We start from the raw sequence: 19477 nt of genomic DNA on the forward strand, positions 1-19477 counted from the left end.
CTCATTAGATCAAAACTGATGGGACAGGACATTCTTTTAACAGGGGCATTTTGGCTTGCAAACCTAAAGAATAACAATAGCTCTTATTTGGAAAGAGCACAGCTTGCTGAGGCCAGGCAGCTGTTGGGAGTGCAGTCTTTCAATTCTAAGAAAATAACACCCCATTATCAAGAAAAATGTTATCTTGCTACCCGAAGGAACATAAGATTTTGAGGATAGCTGTGGGACAACAGAAACCTAAAACAAATAAGCTTAATGTTTTCGAAGCTACTGCAGCTCATCCCTCAAACCTCTCAGCAAATGGATTATTAGAACATTGAATTTAATAACTAGTATTATGTACACATACATACATGTATAAAATAATACATTACATTCTCATGTTCACAGTCCTAAGTGGAAACCTAGGGTTACATAATATTCATAGAAGGAACAATAGCTTTGAGAGAATAAACTATGATGATAAATCGACTTGTTAAAAAAAAAAAAAAAAAAAAGGTCATGCACACTGCATAATTAATTTTGCCACCATTAAATTAAGTGCCTGTTAACATAGGAGAAAAGGGAAAACAAATCAGTGCATACTGTATTTAAACAAACCAAAAAAAAAAAGCATAAAAAATATCATGTCACATGATCAAGGCTACTGAGAATGCTTGTTTAAAAGGCCATCCATTAGACAATAACTGAAAGTGGTCGACAGCAAAACTGTGATTGTCTCATGTGCAAAAAAACAAAATAAAAAACAAACAAACCAAAACAACAACTGTACCCTTTGTCCTCAAACTGCTCATCATTACAAAGACATAAAATGTGGAATTATCAACTGCGTTTGACATAAAGGAAAAAAAAAAGTTTTGATAATATATGATATATCCATATATATTCATAATATACACCATATTTTGATGTCATGTCTCTGGGATTTGCATAAATGGATACCATAGCATAGTTTTGAGTCAGTCAGGATGGCTGTGGGAATGTAGGTATGCCTTCAAGGGTCTTTCCAATATTATCCATCAAAAACTGCTGGTCAGGGAACTACCACTGTCCCCTCTTTAACCCCCATTTTTCCCGCTTGAGAGGCAGTATTCTAGCGACTTCTTCTCAAGTCATCTAGGCTGCTCCAACAGGTGTCTGTACCAGGAATAATGAGACAAAACTGCCAGCATGACATCAACTGGCACAACATATTTCAGTCTCACAGTACCAGGGCCAGACGAGAGCTTGTGAGGACTCGGCCGTGTCTCTGTGTTTTCTCATGGCAGCATCTGACATGGCTCTTTAAAGCATACATTCATAGTTTTCTCTTGTGTGAGAACAAAGGAGAGTGGAGGCTCTGGGAGACAAGAGGTCTTGCAGAGGTGGAGATGTCAGAAAGGAGGTCACTTTAATTACCTGTCCACATATCCGGTCTGATGTGGCAAGTATTTCCATACTGGAGCACACTAGTATGTCCTCTTGATTAAAGGGGAATGTAAACATACAAGAGAGCATCTTTGGCAGAATATGAGGAGTCTCTTTGGAGGTAGTGGGTGAAGGGTGAATGTGAGATGGAGGGGTTGCAGCAACAAAGTGTCAGAGGCAGAATGTGGCCAGAATGAAAAAACCTATGTGGGAGCTGGATGCTCCTGAGGGTTAGTCCTATTAGAGGCACTTCTGTGGTCTTGGTTGCATTGACTGGGTGAATAGCCTGCTTCTGCTTCACTCTGTTCTACTGCTCCATCAGTTGCAGAGGTCAGAGGAGGCGTCCTATGTACAGTCACTGGGATCTGGGATGCTCCAGGCGGTGGCTTCGAAGATAGATTTTCTGCTTCTCTCCAGAAAGACCTGCTAAGTGAATCTGCAAAGACATTCAACAACAATAGCTGTTTACAACAATAGTGCCATTCAGTGCTATTTGCATTGGCTTGTCTTACCTTAAAGAACTGTTAAGTTTAAGAAGAATTTAAAATCATTCTCACCCCGAAGGAAGTATTTAATCGTTTCTGTTTTTGTTTTTTAGAAATCTAGCATCCAGGGTTTTCAAAATATAATTTCAGGTTTTGTGTGATTTTAAATGCCAATAACATTATCAAGATTTCAACGTCAAGGTTACACCAAATGTGAAAAATCAGTAAAAACGTTATATTGCCCAATTTTTATGAATCGTCTTCAAACTTCAAAACAAAATACTGGGCCTTGGTACCTTGGTTGGCTAAGCATTTGACCTCGACCTTCATTGTTAGCACCCAATATATTTCAAATTTCAAATATTATATTCATATTATTAAACCAAAACACTAAATGTGTAGTTAGATGTTGTTATGCTTTCACAAAGTAACTTTTTCACAATCAGTTTTAGCTTATAACTTTCAGAATCATGCAGTTTTAATGATGAGATGCCACATTTGCAAACTCAACTCAGGTGTGCTCCAGTATTTTTTTTTACCTGTTCACTGGAAAATCTCAAATTTATTGAACATGTGATCTGATGTCCAAAATGTTCATTATGTGTAAAAAGATGTCTGCAAAATTCAACCTTGAGCCTACAAATAATATGTTGTTAACACTGAAGGTATTAGATGTTGGAGTGGAAAGTTTCAAAATATTGCCTCAGTGGGAAGGGCTTGGTAGTTTGCAATAAACTTAGGATGTAAACATATTGATTTAAAAAGTAGAACTGAAATTTTTGTTTACAACTCTCACCGTAGTGCTCTGGAGGAGTGTGGCTGCTTAGTCTTTTATCATGTGAGGTGAAAAAGACAGAAGAGTCCTGATTGCTAGTGAGGCTATTCAGAGCTGCGTCCTCATGCTGGGCATGCTCACTGAGGTTCTCCTTCAGACCTGGCACAGTCTTGTCCAGTGGATCATCCTCCCCCAGATAAGCATAGGGACAGTATTCCCGTGTGCGAGAGTAGATGTTGGCATTGTCATAGCAGTCAGAGCAAATGACTAGAGGACCTGCACCGCCTGGCAACAAAGAACAAATATTACATAAGCACATGACTGGTGTCATACCATACAATAATCTGTGTACTTAAGATTCTACTCAAAACTACTATGACCATACATTTTATGCAAAACTATTATGAAAGGTGGATTATATGGTTCCACAGTTTGAAAAGAACTCTGAAGTTCTTTTTGTTTTTTATAGACTTTCAAGACCTGGAACAGAATTTTACATTTTAAAACAGTCTGCATACAAACCAGTACACATTTAAAGATTATGTATATTTAAGTTTAGCTGTATTTCAATATTTTGGTTGGTTGGCTTAGCTGTTGATGGCATTAAAACAATAACTACAGAACACAAATTTGTTAAATCAATTAATTGCTTTAAGTGTCAGTGCAGAAATATAATACCTATAGCCAAGGCCGTTGCTGGTGAGGCAGCAAGCCCAAACACTTGTGTTAATGACACTCACCTGGGGGGACTCCAGCTAGTCCCTCACGAGGCTCCCCGGGGTGGAAACTGCTACGGCCAGTAAACAGCGAGCCAACCCTGCAGTGCAGCATGCTGTTCCCTTCAGTTTCCACCTCACTGCCTGTGTCTCCATAACACACACCTGGGAGCAACATGATAATTAGTTACAGTTTTATTTCAGCGGGGATCTGATCCAAAACATAAATGAAGGAATAGGAACCTAAGAGACACTGGAATTTCCCAAACATCTGAACCCTTAAAAGGTACGTTATAAAATGTGAAGTTTCTGTTTTTGTCATTTCAGCACCGACTTGTTTACAAGACTGTGCAGTCTTGTGAACACAATGTTGACATACCCTCGGACTTTAAACTAGACTTTAAAAAAAAATGCTGACTAATTTTCAACAGATCACTAACATTAAAAGAAATGGTTCATGTCACTTAAAGTTTACATTAAAGCACAAGTAAATCCTACATAAATACTGACAGGAAACTACTGAAATATCCAGTTTGGTTTGTAGATGCAGAAGGGAACTATTGTTTTCTGGCAGATAACCCACCGTCCGTGCCCTTATGGACATATCCATTAGAGAGGGGAGGCATGAGCTGCTGGTGGCTCCCAGCCTCAGAATTACTGTAACCCTCCTGAGGCTCAGACAAAGTACCCTGAGAGGATAGGTAGCTGGGAATATCTGCTGGCAAATTCATCTCATCTGTAACAGAAACATATTTTCAGTTCTATGTCATGACTTCAAAACAAAGTGTCCACGGAAACATTTCAGTTTACAAACAGCCATCTTTTCTGGATAAAGCTTTAAATAAGGCACATTTATGTTACAGGACAGATGGCTGTGTGTCCAAACTACTTACCTGTGTTGGTAATACTGTAGTCCTCACTTTTCCTACGCATGTGATAGATTACAATGACCCAGACCAACGAAGTACCAACCACACAGCACACCACCACAATCACCACGATGCCCACAGTGGTCCAGGCATCCTGGTCATACACTGTGCCTGTATCGCAATTTGGTGATGGCGAGACGCTCAGGTATATGTGGCCACGCTCTGTACCCAAAGTATTAGACATGATGCAGGTGTATTTCCCAGCATCAGCTGGACCAGCATCAACAATGATAAGAAGTTGATTGGCTGCAGCAAAGAAGTGGCGCTCTGTTAGGACCAAAGGCCCATCATCTTTGGTCCAGTTGAGACGAGGAGCAGGGCTGCCTCCAGCTATACACTGAAGCACAGCAGTTTCACCCCGGGCCACTGTTCTGTCTTCCAGTGGCCGCATGAAGGATGGGGTTTCTGCAGAGGAAAAGGAAAAAAAAAGAAGAGAGGATGAACTCATTTTTGATTTAAGTCATCCGTGGCCAGTTTAGATGGATGTGTGCTATTTTTTAAACAATTTTTCTCCAGCACTAATATTTAATGATTGATCACAAACTCCGCCAATTGGACAGTCAGTCATTATATACTCCTGCAAGTAGCTCAAGTCACATTTTGCAAGTACATTAATTAAGAAATATAATACTATATTGGATTTCGGATATGCGCCAGGCAGTCTCCTTTAAATATTCCACATGGTCATGTTATAACAAGGCCATGTGGAATTTTTGCTTTTACGTCATCATTAGTTAAAACTGACAAGGCGGCAACACATAAACAAGAGCTTGTAATGAGCAACAGACATAAATGAGCGGCCAATTGGACTAGTGAGTTATCTGAAATGACCCCAGTAGATAAAAAAAACCTCCGTTAATCAGATGGCTGACTCACCCAGAACAGTCAGAGTAGCATTTGCCGACAGGCTGCCAGCAGCATTCTGAGCGGTACAGCTATACACTCCCATGTCTTCTGTTTTCACTTTAGCAATGAAAAAGACGTCATCGTCAGGCATCACATGCATCCTGCGCTCTCGGGCAGCAGGGAAGTCAGTGCCTCCATCTTTCTGCCAAGCAATCTGTGGTGATGGATGGCCTTCAGCAGCACACTCCAGCCTGGCCGTAGTCCCGGTCCGGATTGTCAGATCCATGGGGGTCTTAAGAAAGGAAGGCATCTCTGAAAGACAGAAAATAGAAAGTCAAGGGTCGAATACAATGGTACAGACAGAAACAAATACTGATATATACCATATATGTATGAAAACGAGATAAAACCTTAGGGTACCTCTCTCTTATTTAATTTATTTTCCAGTTACTGTACTGTCAAATGGGTAGCAATACTACTTAACAAATAAACTATATACAAGTATCAACTTCATGCAGATATATTGCAGTGAATTGGCAAAACCAGCAACCCAAAGCCTAAACAGGGTAAGCGAACAAGACGCGCAAAAACCTCCCAAAAAACAAACAAACAAAAAAAAAAAAGACTGGCAATCACTGATCACATTCATTTAAAGAGATAACACATCCTCACCATTGACAGTAAGCTTGGCCCTGTTGGAGTAATTGGAACCAAAGTGATTGGAGACCACACACTGGTAACGCCCCTCATCGGTGAAGTTCACATTGAGGAGGTGAAGCACAGTGGTATAGATCAGCTCTCCCTCTTGATACCGGGCATAATTTTCCACTTCTGCATCATACAGCACCTCCCCATCCTTCCGCCAGGCTGTGGTCATTGGTGAATCACTGCTGCTGGACGCAATGCAGCTCAGAGTCACATTGTTTCCCCGCAGTGCAACAGACGTCTCTGGGTGAGTTGTGATCTGAGGCTTGGGAAAATCATCTGTGTAGGCACATGTGTTTGGGAAAATAAAAACAAAAGAAATAAAAGAAGCATTTTTCTAACTGTAATATATATATAAGATTTTAAGCTCCACCAGAATGCAACACAGTATCAAAAAACAAATACAGCTTTTCAAAAAATTACAAGTTAAAAAACAAAACAACTTTTCACGTATTTTGGATGTTTTTAACTGAAATAATCCGCTGGACACTCTGAAAACATCCAAAATAAATATTCACTTAAGTCTTTTCTTCCATATACCAATAAACATTGTTTTATGTGTTTTGTGCTTAATCAACAGACCCTATAATGGCAGGCTGGGAATAATTAAAACAAGAAAAAAAGACTGACCGCAAACAAACTCTTCCGGGCTGATGGACAGGACATTGCGACCGAGCAGATTCACAGGATGGGCACAGATAGCAGTGACAGACTGCTGGAACTGGCTGTCTGTCAACCAAGGACCCAGCCACTGCATGTGACAGTCACACAGCAGGTTGCTTGTGTTCAGGACACTGAGAATAGAGGAGTAATTTGGGAAGCATGAGATGACTCAAAGGAATATAAGACGGAATGATTCTACTAATGAAGTATGAGATTGAACCACTGGAAATAAAGGGAAAATTAATCTGGGATTTCAGGAATCATCCAAACTCACTCTTCAGAGAGTTAATATAATTTATTCTTTTAGAAAAGAAACCTCCACATACTAACTTGAAAAGAAGATTTAATCTTAAATAATTTAATTTGAGCCATTTGCAGATATCTAAATAAAGCTTATATAGCTTCCAAATAAAGCTATATTCCTGTGAAACACACAGGGAATTGTTATTGGTGAACATCTAAATCTGTTTATAAAGCCTTTTAGTCAACCTGTCAGCTGGACCATGGCAAAAGGACCTAAATTGTGGCATGAAATTGGATTCAAGGCTATAAAAAGCCTCCAGAACTGCGCTCTATTTTTTTGTACAAAAATACATTTTAATTAGAGGAATGCTGCCATCTTCTTCTAGTCAAGTTATCAAACCAAGCCACTTTATCCACTTGCAAAGCAGATACTGTTAAATTCTATTAAGGTAGCAGACTAATTACTAACAAGAGGATATGAGTACTGTCAGTTTGACAGCAGCTGGGGCATTTAGCCAGCCACTGCTTGAGAGACACTCCTAGGATGGGTTGATCAAAAGCTCAAAACAGTGAGAGACTTTGCATTTCCACTGCCTTTCCTCGCACACAGGAGACAGCTGTCCCAACTAAGTAAAGTCTGCTGCAACTCAAAAACTAAATCAGAAGTCTTTGCTTGGCCAACTGCGAATAAAAAAAAAAAACTTTAAAAATGTGTAGTTTTAGTGACAGAATGTATAAACCCAGTAATTATATTTACCCTTAAATTTCACCAACCAAATAAATAAATAAAGATTTTAAATGGGGCAACAAAATTAAAAATGCTATGGTGGATCAACAATGACTCCCTGTTTAAAATCTTCAGTGACGCCAATTGAAAATGTAAATCCCTGCCCCTGCAGTGTTTCTTAATCATTGTAATTCCTTTTTAATGAGGTCAATAACAATAAATCAGTCTAACAAACATTAACACAGGAAAATACCAGCTAATACATGTGCCTGAGTTTTACTTACAACACTTTCAGCTTCATATGAGACATCGCCTCTGGGTGTATCGACATGATACCATTCTTGCTGAGGTCCCTAAAGATGGGACACAAATATGGATTAAACACACCATTTTTGTCAGAAGTGTAAAGCAACAACAGGACAATAAACCTTTCTGCTATGTTTAAACATTTAACAACAGACATCAAAATGACTGCATGGCTAAAAAGTATTAGATAAGGGCTTTACTCACAAGTGCTCGAGCTCCTCCAGGCCTTCAAACGCTTTCTTTGTGATGGATTTGATTTTGTTCTGTTGTAGGATTCTGGAAAAACAAAGATATTTCACATAAGGCCAAGTGAACAGTTCAAACTAGCCTGCTCCCAGGCCATCCTTTATTACAAATACGAGTCACTGCTCCAGCAGCTTTTGTGAAGGCTGCTAAAACATCTGACCCAACTTACACTGCAAATTGAAATAAATTGGAGAACTAAATAAATCAAATGTGTTAAAAACAGATCTGTAGTATATTAAACATTACAATTTAACCTTTCTGAAAAATTTGTGCAGCCATTTGTTTGATGCACTGTAAAGTATCTTAACATAAACCAGCTCTATTTCTCTAAATACAAAAACATTTTACAAACTTGCACACTATATATAAAAAATACAATTTTTAAAATTCATATCATGCCCTCACAGTGTGTTTAGCTTCTTCATGCCATCAAATACACCAATGGAGTCTTCAATGGCCCAGGAGATTTCATTATTACGGATATCTCTGAAAAGCAAAGAGACTCATATTAGATATTAAACACAGTACACACAGGCTGAACATCTAAAGGCTTCTCCTGCAAAGAACAAAGAGCACACATTACCACCACTGGGGTTGCCAGCAGCAGTGACTCTTCGTTAGAAGACTAACAATCTGAGACACCATACTTCCACACTATGTCACAGCTTGCTGCTCCTGCTGCTGTGATGAGGGGAAATAATTGGCTCTGTTTAGCACTGAGACAGTTCATGGGTCCACTGCAAGTCCAGAGAGGCCTTGTGTTTACAGGATGGGTCATGAGCTCTTTTGTTTTCTTTCCTCATGCCTGGCTACCTCTGAAAGAAGTTCTGCACTCACCAGTTCCCCTCTCCCATGAAAGATCCTGAGATGGTCAAAATCCCAAATGCAACCCCTTTGTCATTGTAGTTCACTGGCTTAAAGAGAGCTCTGTGCAGCAAATAATGAGTTCGTAACTTTCTCACAGATAAACTGTGGATGAAGAAGATATATTCGATTAATTGGGCTGATATTTTGCTAATCGGAATTTTAATAGCTTTGGTTTTAAACCTAAAATACTGCCCTTACTTTAAAACAAACAAACCCGAAAAACTCTCATTAACTTGTCCTAGCTCGAGATCAGCAGCAACAACAACAACAACAACAACAACCGTGTTAGACTGTGTCAAATAATCCACTTGTAAAGCAAGTTATGTTCACATAAAGCCACATTCTTTACATGAGGTAACATTAATGCACTTTAACGGCAGTCAAAACAGTGGTGCTATCCAGGAATTCCAGTACAGTAACCTTGCCCAGTCCTTAAATTAAAGTGGTGAAGATGAAATTGCCTGACTCAATACCAGAACATCATGATACAACAACAGATGAGACCAAGGAGAATCTCCCTGCTGCTAACCATCTTCATACCAAAATCTTTCCTGCTACCCTTTTCTCCAGCCACTTTACTGTCCAACCCCAAAAGATACCCTTTGAAAAGCTGCAGTTTAGGATTAGCGCTAACCCCAACCCTATTAATACATATACTATATGTACTTATTTATCTTCTCCCAATTACATTAGTCCCCCTCAATACACCATCAGCCCCATGCGCAGCTCTTTTTCTCCCGTTGTTTGGTGGGAGGGCCTAAAATGGCCCTTTTGATATTGACGGTTGCCAACATGTGGTCTAGATCAGCGGTCCCAAACCCCCGGGCCTCGGAACAGTACCGGTCCGTGAGTCATTTGGTACCGGGCCGCGAGAGTTGAGGCTCAGGTGTGAAATGTGTGGTTTTCAGGGTTTTTATCGGTTTTCAGTGTTATTTTGTTATGGTTTTTATCGTTAACTCAGTTTTCCTTGGTCTTTTCACGTATGTTATGAATAAATCTTCTTTTTTTCGGTACCGGTACTAGTTTTATTTTGTTGTATTTATCCGCGACACCTTAAAGGCCGGTCTGTGAAAATATTGTCAGGCATAAACCGGTCCGTGGCGCAAAAAAGGTTGGGGACCGCTGGTCTTGATCAACCAACAAGTGCTTCTGACAGTGAAGCCTCTCCAACATGAATGTTAAGAGGCTACTGACAAAAACATTGTAAACCTGAAACTTTTACTATCTGGGTGGAGATGCACACACCTCACGTAGATTTTTCACATTTTAACTAATTAAAAAAAAGAAGAAGAAAAAAGGAATCACAATTGTGTGTAAGCAAATTTCAGGACAAAGAACACAAAGCCGGAAAAACATACATCTATGGAAAATACACACAGGATGGTTTAATCTAAATCTAAATGTACACCATTGACAACAGAGATTTGCATGGCACTACAATAAGATGGGGACTTGAAATAGTGGTACTTTCTACAGTTTTCTCTGAAATACTTGGAAAGAATTCAAGAACAAAAAACTAAAACTACAAATGAAGAAAGAAACAAGTGCAGACCTACTTTTGCAAGAAGCCTTCAATGAGAACGCAGAGCCAACAGGACTTGAGTTAATTCGTTTACAGAGATTCATTAAACTTCCGAGCACAAATAATAAACACATACTGCAGACAGATTCAGGCATTGCACTTACAGGGTGCGCAGACTTGACAGGCCACTGAACACTCCCTCTCCCAAATGGCTGATAGCGTTTTCTCCCAGGTTCAGGCTCTCCAGGAAATCTAAACCTTTAAAAGCGGTCTCCTCAAGTCTAGTCAGATGATTGCCAGACAAGTCTCTGCGCAAAGAAACCACAAATATGACAAACATTAACTAAAAGCAATTTCCCAATGTTCTGTATGGTAATATTAGTCCACATTTAAGGATGAAATGAGATGTTTTCACAACAACACCATATATGGTGCATTAGGTAGAAGCTAGACCTCATTGAACCAGCCCAGACAAACACAGTGCAGCAAGATAACAGTAACTGCTCCGAGTACTCTTAGCTACATTGAGATTGTAGCAACGAAGCAAACAGACTCACAGTTCCTCAAGCTTTTGGCAAAACTCCCAGGCGTCTGGTCCAATGATGCCAACAGCATTCTGGCTGACCCGCAGGGTACGCAGCATGCGCAAGCCATACAGCCAACCTTTGTTAACCTCTGTTAGGTTGTTGTGCTCTAGCTCCCTGTGGGGGGACGACATTATTGACAAAAATAACTGTATTAAATCAATGTATTGCTTTAACATAGCTGCAGGGGGAACCATAGGTGAGAACATTTTATGGAAGATTTTTTTCAGCAAGATTTTTTTATAGGTGCTGCGCATTTTTTGCTAAATATATTGCCAAAGTCCAAAAGATTGCACTCACAATTCTTCAATGTTGTTCAGTCCAAAAAAGGCTCCATCCATGAGCTTAGTGATGCCATTCCTCTGCATCTTCAGTGATTTCAAGGAGTCCATCCCCTTGAATGTAAGGCTGTCAACAATTTTGATCTTGTTCCGCTTCAGTTCACTACAAACACAAAGAATTCATTTTCTTTAACCAAGTGTTTTTATACAAAAACAAACTCACACAACAGAGCTTCTCGAATAGGAACATTTAGATCCATAGGTTTCTGGACAATTTTTTGTAATTTTGCCTCTGTACAGCACCACATTGCTCAATTTTAAATCCAGTGGTTTTAAAATTATACAATCAAGATGTGATTCAAGACTTGCAGGCTTTTAATTACAAAGGTTTTAGAAATGTTTTTCATTTACTGTTTAAAATTTATGGCCATTTTTATACGTAGTGTGGCTTTTTCAGAGGCTTAGAAATAATTGGACAAACTAACATAATTTTACATAAGGATTGTTTTTACTGCTTTGTCGAAAAGAATTTGCAGACAAAGACTGCCTGAAATCTGAAATGCACAAACACCACCAAATGCTGTGTTTCGAACTTTAAGATGTTCTGCCAAATGTTTGCTGCAGCTGCATTCAGTTGCTACTTGTGTCTGGGTCTTTCTAAATTAGGTTTTGTGTTCAGTAACTGAAAGGTATGCTCTGTTAGTTTCAGAACAGGTGACTGACATGATGTATTCACATCCATAAAGGCATCTATTAACTGTAGGCATTAGCAATGAAACACCTATCCCCTCAAGATTGCTCTTTACTAGGCTAGATGTTGTGAAAGAGTTTTATGTAACCAAGGGAAGAACTGTGTAATCACTCACTTTTGTGGTCGTCCAAGCCTTTAGGTCTTTTGGAGCTGAATGGTTCATTCCTTCATTTAAAGAATGTACCAGATTGTCGATTTGGCCACGCATAAAATTTTGGCTCTCTTTCTCAAATTGGTTTATTGTGGTTTTTCCACCCCCCCCCCCTCCCCCCTCCCCCCTCCCTTACTTGCATCAATATCTCTTTGGACTTCATATTTCGATTTTCTGGGAAAAGCAGCCAAATGCAAGTTACACTCTTGGAAGCAATTCTATCTTTCTATCAGTTTAATTTGTCATTAACCCTTTAAGACCTACCATAGAACCAAGTCCGCCAGAGCTTATATTATATTTTTACATGTAGTGCCATTTTTGGGAGCATTTCAAGTTGATATACATCAATACAACCATTATAGCCAAAATCTTTATAATATGTCTGCATTAAGTGCATAGTAATTACATAAATTGCAAAAAAGTGCAATAAACTACAAAAAAAATTAAAATCGTTTTTGTTTTTTTAACATATATTTCTAGTTAGAGAAATTTAAGAGGCTTATCCCTCAAAACTGTAAATACAAAAAAGTTGCACAAAATAGTTTCCCACCACAGGAAATTTATTTTAAGTGTCTTCATAGTTTTATTTTTGAAATACACCAATTTTTATATACTGCAGGAAAAACGAAAATAAATATTATAGTGCAAATTTGCAAAAAAACAGCATATGCATCAAAATAAACTATTTCCAGCAGTGCAATTTGAGTTCTAAGCATCCCAGAAACGACACAGAACGTCATAAAGTCAAACATAACTTTTAAAAACACCAGTATAAGCTCATAAGGCCCTGAAGGTAAAAAACTACATTTCCACAAAATGACGTCACTTCCTGTTTCGGGCAGGACATGGCGGACATGTGATAGTTTGCGCTGATGGACGTAGGAAGTGTTATGAACAGCTGATCGGATCGGCAAAGCGTGTTTCTGGAATATTATGATTTTGTTGCTGCAAGTGCTTTTTATGTAGTTTTTGCAAAGCTTTATGTGGAAGGAAACTGTGACCGAGGACAAGCTGATGGCATAAGATGTAAGTACAACTCCTCCGGTTTCATATGCAAAAAAAATTATTGCGCCAGCTTACGTGGTTGCAGTGCTACCGGGATTTAAAAATAGTTGCGCAAAACGGAGCGTGCCCGCTCCGACCGGCTTTAAAGGTTTAAATAATGAGGAAGAATGCCAAACCTGCCCATGGAACTGTCAGGCAACGGTCCAATTATTTTTTATCCTCTGTAAATAGGGCACGATTTGTGTTAAAGCTTCAATTCTGTCTTAATTGTTTAATTTGAAAATCCACGGTTGTGTACAGAAGCAATCTTCAATTGCTTCAATGTCCAGTAACTTACAAACCTAACTGTAAAACTGCGTAAAACTGAGTAAAATAAGAGCATCTGTGATATAAATTAAAATTCACCAATTGAGTGATAGTTTTACAGCATTTTATTATACTTACAGGAACTGAAGTTGTGGAAGTTTGAAGACTTTGGATGGAAGCACAGCCAATCTGTTCCTGTTCAGCCTCAGCACCAACAGGGAGCTGGAGATGTTTTCAAAGCAGCCAGGCTCCAGGACGCTGATCTTGTTGTTGCTTAAATTACTATGAGATAAAAAAAGAAAAACCATTACTGCCAAATTCAGCAGAAGGAATAATTTTTCCTTTGTAGTTACACATACTGTGTGAAGTAAATATTTACAAAAATAGTTGCTTTGCAATAAAATGCTTTCTAGGCCAAATTGAACAAAACAAGGTGTTTTCAGTACTCTGGTCAGAGCATGTGACGCTTTGCTCTAATGTGTTTCCTGCAATACTCTGAATATCTTCTTACTGTTGTATTACACAGAATGTTTCCAATTGCAAACTTATTCACTGTCATACAAGCAAGTCAATGTATAGTTAAACCATATTTTAACACTGCATGTCTCACACACTGTCCTAGTACTGATAATAAAGATGACTTTGACTTACAGATATTTCAGCTGCATAGATGGAAAGGATCCAACTTTAAGCTCAGAGATGGAATTGGATGTAAGGTCCAGTGTCTCCAGGGAAACATATGGTTGTAGCTGAAGCATTGACAGCTCAGTGATCCGATTGTGGACTCTGAAATATATCAAATATAAAAAGGTATTAGTTTTAATCATGTCAATGCTTACTAAAACATTCTTAGTCTAACTGAAATATTATTAACATGGTGAAAGAATGAGGGTGGGTGGGGGGGGGGGGGTAACAAAATGACTGACTCTGGTGGTGTCTTCCACTGTTTTTGTATAAATATGTTTTAATCTAACATCCAACAAAGCATAAAAATTCAGCCAACATTAAATACTGTACAAATATTTTTTTACAAAGTGTTTAAATGTGCAGAAGAATTCAAGGAATATTTTAATAATTAGTTTGAGTGCTGATAGAAAAGACCAAAAAAAACATAATTGAAAACAAACCCTGAAGAGGATTTTGTACTTACAAAGAAAGTCCTGTGATGTTTGAGGAGACATCGCCAAGATGGGGAAAAACAGTCAGCTCATTGTGATTCAAAGTACTGAAATCAAATTTAAACAAAAATGACAAAGTTGCATCAGTCAAATAGCCATACATAACTGATATTTTAAACAATTTTACTCGAGATCTGATGTCCTTTATAAACTGTGAGCAGAGGTTTATATATCACACTTTTCTTCATGACAAAACAAAAGTTACAAACAACGAGTATATTTCCAAAAATAATCTTACCTATCCTTAAAATACTCAAAATTGTTGGTTAAGTGGTTAAAATGTATTCAAATTGGTTGTATCTCTATATTACTATCCAATCTTTTATTGAGCAACCAATCAGTGCGGCGGTTCAGTAAAGGACTAGCTCTGCTAACTTCAGTTATGTTCATCCAGATGTGTACTTACACTTGGGTTATCCCATCTGGGACATCCACTGGAGCCATCGACAGCCTTCTTCTGTTGCAGTCCAGAATATGAACCTCATCCTCTGTTTTATAACACGAGCAAGTAGCAGGACAAGACTCACTGGCCCAGGCACCCAAACTTAGCAGCATGAAGATAAGGGCCGAAGGAATGGGCCAGCCTTCCGCCATTTTAAATGCCTTCCCACTGAGAGTTAGCTACGTGGCTAGCTAGAACTGGCACGTTAACTTAACACTTATAAAACCACAGAGTTGTTTTTGTAGTTTACGACCATTCAAGCAAGCACATATTTAAGATTTATATCGTCACGATTCCAGGTGGAATCGTAAAATGCAGTTTTTTCCAACTTAAGCGGCGCATCCCAGCAGAGATTTCTGCTCTTCTTTCAGTGGCTGGAATTCCTTCCGCTCCAGCCAGGACACCCTCCCGGAGAGGTTAGCTAGCTCACCGCTGAACTGAGTTGGTCCCATAAACACGCCACTTTTCACCAGAAGAGATCAGTTCAAATCCGTACGATAACCGATTTTGATTATACTGATCCAAATGAAATGTTACGGGCGTTTAACTCAGACTGTTTACAAAGAATTAAAGAAATTTTGTCCCGTCTTTCCATCCCGAAAGAACAACAAAGCCCCGTGAGTTGATGACACAGGATACCCTAATCCCGCCCCTCTACAGCATGTTTACAGTTATTCTATTGGTCCGTGATTTTGCTTGTCAACCATTTGCGTCGTTTTGATTGGATCGTGTTTTTGTCCGACACTCTGAAAAAAAAGTTTTAAGAACTATTGAAGTATGAAATAGTATTCCACATCCTCGCGGTTGTTAGTGGTAAAATCTACTTTTTGATTTAGGAAAATGTTTTGTTTTGATTAGTTCGCATTTTCACTGTTTCAAACACATAGCCACAAGTAAAGAGCACATTTAAATTTCGCTTTTATCACCATTATATGTATATATATATATATATATATATAAAGGCCTATCTGTGAGTAGAGGGAGTAAGTAGTAGCAATAACAATATAAAAATACAAATCAGAAAATGAAGTAAAATAAGAATACACAATAAAAGAAATAATAAAGAGTGTGCAGTAAAAAATGTTAAAAAAAAATAAGAATCTATCATTTCTAAAAGCATTAAACTGGTTATTATGATCCTTCAATGACTGCTTTACATATTTATACTCCACTACAAAGGCAAAAAGCAGTACCAGTGTGATCTGTGAATATATAATCTATCGTTTTAATTGATGATATATGAAAGTTGTTTGGTTGCCTAAATGCACTCATTGATATTTTTAATTGTTTATGTATATAAAAAGATTTGGACTGTGTGATCTTAACTTAATGCTTTATTTTTAAATAGATTAACTGTGATTTCTAGTGTTATCCATTGTGTTAGAATACTTCCCTCTAGAATAAATAAACACTGAATGGGTGGGGTGGGGGATGTGGTTAGCTCAGAATTTAATGTGAACTTCAGTGCTTTACTTTATGCACACGGAGAGATAAGCATAATACTTTTAGACAGGTGCCAATTCAACTCATTCAATTTAAATTTTATAAGAATTTTTTTCTGTTGAGCTAATTAATGTAGAGAGAGAGCAGGGAGCAAGGGAGGGAGAAAGAGGATGGATGAATGCAGCAAATCGGTAAGGGGGAAGTCAGTGGAAAACAATTTGACAATGATATTTGCATATGACATTGTGATCTGTGGTGAGAGTATGGAGCAGGCAGAAGAGAGCCGTATGATGCAGGTGGGGGAATGCTCAGGAGAGAAGAGGAATAGAAGTCAGTAAAAGCAAGACAGAATGCACACGTGAATGAAAGAGAGAGAGGTTGGAAAAGATAGCACTGTCAAAAAGATGTGAATGTGAGGCATAGCTGGATGTCGCAGAACTGAAGATGCCAAGATTTTCACTGGAAATGACCAGGAGGGACAGGATTAGAAATGAGTATATCAGATCAATTTATAGACAAAGTTAGAGAAGCAAGGTCAAAATGGTTTGGACATGTGCAGAGGAGAGATAGTGGATATACAGTGGGGCAAAAAAGTATTTAGTCAGCCACCGATTGTGCAAGTTCCCCCACTTAAAATGATGACAGAGGTCAGTAATTTGCACCAGAGGTACACTTCAACTGTGAGAGACAGAATGTGAAAAAAAAATCCATGAATTCACATGGTAGGATTTGTAAAGAATTTATTCGTAAATCAGGGTGGAAAATAAGTATTTGGTCACCTCAAACAAGGACAATCCCTGGCTCTCACAGACCTGTAACGTCTTCTGTAAGAAGCTTTTCTGTCCCCCACTCGTTACCTGTATGAATGGCACCTGTTTGACCTCATCATCTGTATAAAAGACACCTGTCCACAGCCTCAACCAGTCAGACTCCAAACTCTGCCATGGCCAAGACCAAAGAGCTTTCGAAGGACACCAGGAAAAGAATTGTAGACCTGCACCAGACTGGGAAGAGTGAATCTACAATAGGCAAGCAGCTTGGTGTGAAAAAATCAACTGTGGGAGCAATCATCAGAAAATGGAAGACATACAAGACCACTGATAATCTCCCTCGATCTGGGGCTCCACGCAAGATCTCATCCCGTGGGGTCAAAATGATCATGAGAACGGTGAGCAAAGATCCCAGAACCACACGGGGGGACCTGGTGAATGACCTGCAGAGAGCTGGGACCAAAGTAACAAAGGTCACCATCAGTAACACACTACAACGGCAGGGAATCAAATCCCGCAGTGCCAGACGTGTTCCGCTGCTGAAGCCAGTGCATGTCCAGGCCCGTCTGAAGTTTGCCAGAGAGCACATGGATGATACAGCAGAGGATTGGGAGAATGTCATGTGGTCAGATGAAACCAAAGTAGAACTTTTTGGTATAAACTCAACTCGTCGTGTTTGGAGGAAGAAGAATACTGAGTTGCATCCCAAGAACACCATACCTACTGTGACGCATGGGGGTGGAAACATCATGCTATGGGGCTGTTTTTCTGCCAAGGGGACAGGACGACTGATCCGTGTTAAGGACAGAATGAATGGGGCCAAGTATCGTGAGATTTTGAGCCAAAACCTTCTTCCATCAGTGAGAACTTTGAAGATGAAACGAGGCTGGGTGTTCCAACATGACAATGATCCAAAACACACCGCCCGGGCAACAAAGGAGTGGCTCCGTAAGAAGCATTTGAAAGTCCTGGAGTGGCCTAGCCAGTCTCCAGACCTCAACCCCATAGAAAATCTGTGGCGGGAGTTGAAAGTCCGTGTTGCTCGGCGACAGCCCCAAAACATCACTGCTCTTGAGAAGATCTGCATGGAGGAATGGGCCAAAATACCAGCTACTGTGTGTGCAAACCTGGTAAAGACCTATAGTAAACGTGTGACCTCTGTTATTGCCAACAAAGGTTATGTTACAAAGTATTGAGTTGTATTTTTGTTATTGACCAAATACTTATTTTCCACCCTGATTTACGAATAAATTCTTTACAAATCCTACCATGTGAATTCATGGATTATTTTTTCACATTCTGTCTCTCACAGTTGAAGTGTACCTCTGGTGCAAATTACTGACCTCTGTCATCATTTTAAGTGGGGGAACTTGCACAATCGGTGGCTGACTAAATACTTTTTTGCCCCACTGTATATGGAGCTCCCAGACAGGAGGGAAAGAGGAAGATAATAGAAAAGATTCACAAATGTAATGAAGGAGGAAACAGTGTAACAGAGGAAGATCCTAAAGTTGCAGTGAGATAGAGGTAGATTATCCACTGTGACAACTGCTAAAGAGAGCAGCTGAAAGAATAAAAATGATTGATTTGCTTCAAACATGTAACTAAACAATACAATTTAAAAAAAGAAGAGAAAAGGTTTAATCTAACCTGCAGGACCAGGAAACCATTTTACCCCACCCCAGCTGACATTTGCCGCTGCTGATGTCTTGCCTCGATGTCTTGTGTACACATGCCATTACATGTTTTCAGAAGCAGTCTCTAACTTCCAAACATTTTTCCTGTGTGCATGAGTACTCTGCAGTCTAGGGACTTCTGTAGCATACTGCTTCACAAGCTGTTTTTGCTCCTAGATATTTACACTTTGCTATGACCACACTGGGCAGACATTTGTCAAACTGACTTAGTGTAAAGATGGCATCCTGTGACTAAGCCACCCTAAAGTCATTGAGCTGTGCAGTCACCAGTGGTTTTTCAAAGGAACATGCATGGATGTATGCATGATATTCATAGATCTGTTTGCAGTTGATGTGGCTCAGTTCAGTTTGATTCAATTAAGTTCAGTTCAAGTTTATTTATATACCACCAAACCACAATAGCAGTCTCCTCAGAATGGAGAAAACCAACCC

General features: G+C 39.2%; 1 protein-coding gene across 1 annotated transcript; it reads right to left on the reverse strand.

Annotated features, from left to right (window-relative positions):
* Positions 1-1337: 1337 nt before the first annotated feature.
* lrig2 (leucine-rich repeats and immunoglobulin-like domains 2) lies at positions 1338-15773 on the reverse strand. Its single transcript, XM_006782883.3, has 18 exons — positions 15100-15773; positions 14666-14740; positions 14167-14301; positions 13654-13797; positions 11322-11465; positions 10995-11138; positions 10602-10745; positions 8454-8534; positions 8007-8078; positions 7781-7849; positions 6494-6657; positions 5831-6142; positions 5189-5470; positions 4277-4717; positions 3967-4119; positions 3408-3548; positions 2689-2952; positions 1338-1843 (listed from the first exon to the last, which is right to left on the reverse strand). The coding sequence occupies exons 1-18, from the start codon at positions 15285-15287 to the stop codon at positions 1611-1613; spliced, it is 3186 nt and encodes a 1061-aa protein (XP_006782946.2). The 5' UTR covers positions 15288-15773; the 3' UTR covers positions 1338-1610.
* Positions 15774-19477: the final 3704 nt, after the last annotated feature.

The sequence above is a fragment of the Neolamprologus brichardi genome, chromosome 5 (genome assembly GCF_056152115.1).
Source record: "Neolamprologus brichardi isolate AB-2024 chromosome 5, ASM5615211v1, whole genome shotgun sequence".
NCBI lineage: Eukaryota > Metazoa > Chordata > Actinopteri > Cichliformes > Cichlidae > Neolamprologus > Neolamprologus brichardi.

Bases quoted from the DNA above. Each gene is read 5' to 3' on its own strand.
- lrig2 (XM_006782883.3), bottom strand. From the start codon at position 15,287: ATGGCGGAAGGCTGGCCCATTCCTTCGGCCCTTATCTTCATGCTGCTA. The intron at 11,139-11,321 runs GTGAGTGCAATC...GTCCCCCCACAG, and splicing joins CTGAACAACATTGAAGAATT to GGAGCTAGAGCACAACAACC. The intron at 6,658-7,780 runs GTAAGTAAAACT...CTCTATTCTCAG, and splicing joins CATATGAAGCTGAAAGTGTT to TGTCCTGAACACAAGCAACC.